At 31.1% G+C, this 5,574-nt stretch overlaps 1 protein-coding gene across 1 annotated transcript; it reads right to left on the bottom strand.

The window, feature by feature from the left end:
- Nucleotides 1-362: 362 nt before the first annotated feature.
- LOC101216221 (mediator of RNA polymerase II transcription subunit 7a) lies at nt 363-3,642 on the bottom strand. Its single transcript, XM_004136500.3, has 5 exons — nt 3,414-3,642; nt 2,563-2,632; nt 1,408-1,574; nt 1,253-1,326; nt 363-934 (listed from the first exon to the last, which is right to left on the bottom strand). The coding sequence occupies exons 1-5, from the start codon at nt 3,543-3,545 to the stop codon at nt 874-876; spliced, it is 504 nt and encodes a 167-aa protein (XP_004136548.2). The 5' UTR covers nt 3,546-3,642; the 3' UTR covers nt 363-873.
- Between the last annotated feature and the right edge of the window lie 1,932 nt (nt 3,643-5,574).

Here is a 5,574-nt window from a genome sequence, read left to right as displayed (position 1 = left end):
TATCTGGTACCTACAAAGAAAAATAAGAATTTTTTCATAACTTTTCCTGCTAGAACAATTATGAAAATAGTTATAAGTTACTGTCAAATTAACCTTGTAAAATTTTTAAATTTTTAAATCATACAAATTAATTTAGAATTTTAGTGCATAGTATAGTAGTTTAGGAGTACCAATTGTCTTCTTTCTCAAAAATTCATTTCTCTCATGTTGAATACGTGGTAGAACAAAACCCATTACACCTCAATCTCCATCTTCAAAATGACAAGCCAATAACGGGACAAAATAAGCAAAGCTTGAAAGTAATTGACATACTACAAAAATATATATATTATATATACACACACATAAAAAAGCATCAATAATTGACCAAACAAATTATTCATTGATAAGTTACCATTGTCTCCATCGTTACTGCTGCATCCCACAGCCTGGCGGATCGTTGTATTTCAAACAATAATGCATAGTGAGAGAAATATTACGGAAGCCAAGGACGCAATAGCATTAATTTCTTCCAATCTCACGGTTATAGGCTGTCACTCAGTACAATCTATAGAACAGATCTTTTCAACTGCGTTTCTTAGTCACTATGCCGAACCCGTGAACTAAAGCTTACAATGTAGTTCAAACAATTAATTACAATCTGCTCAAGTAATCACAACGGGGGAGAGGTCACTTCTGGATCTTGCACAGATTGACAAAGATGTTATACCTAAGAATTACCTAGACATGTCATCGATGCACCAGTGTATGCATTAGAACTGACTGAGCTGAACCGATGAAATCAGTAGATGCAGTAGAATACGAGGAGATCGAAACATTCAGCATGGACAAGATCTGTACTTTATGAATTCAACACTGATGAAAGAGGTAGTACTAGTGCCCATCCAAAGTTTCAAGTGACTCCATGAGCAGTCTTTGTGCTTCTTCTCTCCTCCTAGGCAAAGTAGCAAAATAATCAATGAAGAGGTGCCTCGAAATGGAAATCAAGACTTTGTAATTAGAACATTGAATCGTTAGCTGAAAATTTTACAATACTACATATCTCCACCAACTAGACTCATACCACCAAGAATATGATAAGAAACAATGATATTGATAAAGGGGCCAAAAGTCCCAACTTGTATGTGCAATTAAGTTTACCCGAGATATTTTATAATGTATCAAAAGAGGTGTGGTGAAAGGGTTAGTGATTGTATCAATTCTTCCACATTCTTATTTCTGATATATTCCATCAGAACCCTTATTAGCATACCTCTTTATATCCTCGACAGCTTGTCTACGACGCTCAATCTGAAGTTCTAGTATATGAATCAATGTTGCTCTAGCCTACAGGGAAAAATAAACAATAAACATGAAATGATTTCACCAATATGGATACACTAATTTAAAATGTTTTAAAGTGTCCACCTGATGTGGTCGCAAAGAATTAAGCAGATGGTGTAAGTTTTTGAATATTAGGGATATTTCTTCCACCCTCCTTGCATATTGGGATGGCCTCTCAACAAGAATATCAGCAAGCTCCAGAATGTGAAGCTGCAATTCTCTATTCAGAGATCTCAATTCCTTCTTATAATCTGAAAAAGAACCACAGGTAATAATGTCAGCTAAGTGAGTTAGTTTAAGGAGCAGGCCTGTAGAGGAGAGAGTTACTCCAAGCACTCCATTCAAGTTCATTGAGCAAGTGTCGTAGGTAAAGAGGGTCTTTATTTTAGATCTATAAAGAATATTACAACCAATACCACTAACACATTTCATGTCTATAAATACAGTACCACATGTCTTCACAATCACGAATAGAACCACTCAAATACTCACACAGAAATAGAAATCTGAAAATCCCAACCCGATTGTCAAGGCCTTAAAACCATCACACTGGTGCTCAGAGACTGGGGAAAATTATCGGACCTTTTTTTATTAAAAAAAAAAACCCCAACTGATTAACTATTCCCTGCCTGCAGTTCTAGTTCAATTGTAAAGCAAAGCTTTCGTGATTAAAAATGTAGATAAAAGGATGTGTATGAGTGGGTGTAAGCGTGCACATGTATGATGTAGGAGTCTTGGGACTCGTGTGTGTCTCTGTAATTTAATTTAGATATGGCTAAGTCTACTAATCTAGCTGGTAATCTTCATCAAATCTTTTTTTTAGCTGTACTTTGATTTTTGCATGTGCTAATTGCACATTCTTTACAATTTGCCTCAACCTTTAAATCTTTGCATGGGGATGGATTGCAAATTGTTCCTTCACTTCAGCATCCCTCCTCCTCCAATACAAGCATTCTATTCTTTTAAAAACCCATGCTTCCAGCTTCAAAAACACAAACTATGAGTAGGTTTTTCCCAAAGACAACAGGCCTTTTAAACAATGTGACCATCCCTTGGGGACTATGAGTCCATCCACTTTTCTTATCAACCAACAAAAACAGAGACCACGAACCTTAGGAATCAGAAGATAAATGCTAGAGCATAACACTAACTTAATTGAGAGACAAATAACAATTCTTATTGAATAGAAAACCACTGATGGAGAACAATTTGGAAGCACTGATAACTAAACATACTTACCAACATTTGGCCCTCTAGGGTAAAGTTGGCGCACTCCTTGCTCTTCCAAACTTGGAAGCACGTCATCCGTCTAAAATCACAACAGAATAATCAAGATAAAGAATCAAAAAACAGAGCAATTATCGTGAAGCTGTTTCAATAATCAATCCAATCAAAATATACAAGGATTCCGCAGTAAAATGATAATAATATGAAGGATTTTGGAAGCGTAACCCAACAACTTCAGAAGTGAAAAACCCCAAATACACTTTGCAGATACATACGTCCCCTCCAACTCTATGGAATTAAAGATTAAAAATACAATTAAACTGAAACTGCTAAAAGAACTCAACTAATGTCTGAAATCAAAACCGAATCTCGATATTCAAATTATCGTGACAATGTTTAAATTATCAATTCAATCAAAACATGCAAGAAATCCGCATTAAAATGAGAATAATATGAAGCATTTTTAAAGCAGAATTCAACAACTTCAGAACTGAAAAACCCTAAATACATTCTGAACATACATTCGTCCCCCTTCAAATCTATGGAATTAAAGATGAAAAATACAGTTAAACTCAAACTGCTAAAAGAATTCGACTAGGGTGTGAAATCAAAACCGACTCTCGAGATTCAAATACAAGAAAACCGCACTAAAATGAGAAAAATATGAAGGATTTTGGAAGCGGAATCCAACAACTTCAGAGCTGAAAACCCTAAATACATTTTGAACATGCATACATCCCTTCAACTCTATGGAGTTAAAGATGAAACGTACAACGAAACCGCAAACTGGTAAAAGAACTAAACTAATGTGTGAAATGAAAACGGAATCACGATACTCAAAAGGAATGTAGAGTAAATCTCACGGTGTAATTGCTACCAAAGCACATATAGGTGCCTTCGATGGGCGGAGGAGGCTCCGGTGCCGATTTCGGATCCTGCAGGTAATCTTTGTAGAGCTTGTAAAATGGAGGTGGTGGATAGGTAGCTGTCGCCATGGTTTAGTCTTGATCGGAAAAGAAATCTAACAAGAACCGATGCGTTCCGAAGGAAAATTATAAAAGATGTAAACTAATGTAGATTGTGTCTAAAATTTAATTTAAAATATAAAGTCTTAAAAGCTCACAAAAATTCAAAATAAAAAATTGTATTTTACCATTAACACCCTAAAACATTAACGTATAACTTCATTTAAACATTTAAATCCGTGTATAATTATAATTTATATTTTATGAATAATAATTAAATATAACCATTGAAAAAATTCGTAAATATAGCAAAACTATAGTGGATAGATTTGCATGATATAGACCAATATTTACAACATGGTTTATGACTTCTATTGTCGATAGAATTTGATAAATTTTGCTATATTAATTTTTTAAAATGTTGATATATACTTAATTATTCTAGCTGAATTTGTAATTGTCCTACAATTTATTGATTTTATTATAGTTAATATACCTTGCTAAATTATGCATATTTATTTGTATTGAGTATGAGAAAAAGAAAAATTAGACAAAGGCAAATCCGTATTGATTTTTTTTTAAGTTTAAATATATTTTTAAAAAAATTGAAAGTTTAAAAGTATTTTCAAAAGTTTAATATGTGTTCAGGTCAAATATATTTTTTATTTGACATTTATTGGTTTAACGTGTTTTTTAAATAATAAATTTTTATTTCAAAATTTTGAGTTTTCTTTAAGTTTTAGTTTTAATTTTAATTTTTAATTTTTAATTTTTATATTGTACAGTGATAAAATGGATACAAGATTTGGATATATAAAGTGATTTTAATTTAAGTTATGGGTATTTAGGAAGTTTTTTAAGTATTTTTTTTAAAACAAAACTTGAATGATTCTATTCTATGGTTAGTATTTTATTGACCTTTTTGAAAATTTAAAGCATTTTTTAACTTTTTAAACTTTATACATATTTTTTATAGTTTAGAATCATTTTTTATAATTTAACCAAAACATAAAATATAAGGAATGATTTATTTAACAAAACAACAGTGTGTTATATATTGGAATTTAAATAAAATTATTTTTTAAAAACAATAGTGGATTTTGTTTTGAGAATAAAGGTAACATGATGATCTTTATAAAATTTAATTTAAGTTAAATATTGTTTTTTGTATAATATATAAAGTGGAAAAATCGGATTACCAACTTACCAATGATAATATACATGTATTATAGTTAATTGGAGCTAGTAGAATTAGGTCAGTTAGATTGTGCCAATTTTGGTAGTTAAAATAGGTTTTTAATTGTTAATTTAAATTTTGTTTCCTTAGTTCAAATTTAGTTTGTGTAGTTTTAATAAATCTCAAAGTTAATTATATAACAATCTGTTTCATGTTCACCAAATATACCAAATAGCTCATAATTAAGCTTAGTTATAGTAACCATCCATTAACAATCTCACAAATTACACCAATACAATAAATAGCTTAGGAGTTAAAAGCATCTACTTGTTTTCTCGATGGTGGATGTTGAAATCTTCACTTTCACGTTTTTTTTAACTAAAGAAGGTAACATAATTAGTTATAACACACATAATAAATAAAAACCACATGTTTGCTTCTAAAAGTATGACCCAACTAATAGAGCTTCAGTGATAAGTTAACAAGTTTGATTATTGGTTTGGACATATATTGCACTTATTCCAAACAAAATGATAATCAATCTAAACACATTTATTACAGCATAATAACTCTCTATTGGCATGTAGGAGACATTTCAAAAAACTTGTCATAAAAAGAAATAAGATTCTATATCATTTATATCCACATCGATAACAAAATTATATTAATTTTACAGCAATAAAGTGAATAGCACTATAAAGATTTGACTAACACATTTTACCGCAAAAGCAATGTCAAAACATTTGAACATACTATATTGCAAATATCCAAGTATGAAGGTTGCATCATGAGCAAATGGAATTGAAACGTGGAATCAGTGGAGAAAATATTAAAATATGGTTAAGTATATTATCTATCCTAGAAGACTTAAAGAAATCATGT

This window comes from Cucumis sativus, chromosome 7 (genome assembly GCF_000004075.3).
Source record: "Cucumis sativus cultivar 9930 chromosome 7, Cucumber_9930_V3, whole genome shotgun sequence".
NCBI classification, from domain to species: domain Eukaryota; kingdom Viridiplantae; phylum Streptophyta; class Magnoliopsida; order Cucurbitales; family Cucurbitaceae; genus Cucumis; species Cucumis sativus.
This window is presented reverse-complemented; position numbering and strand designations above follow the sequence as displayed.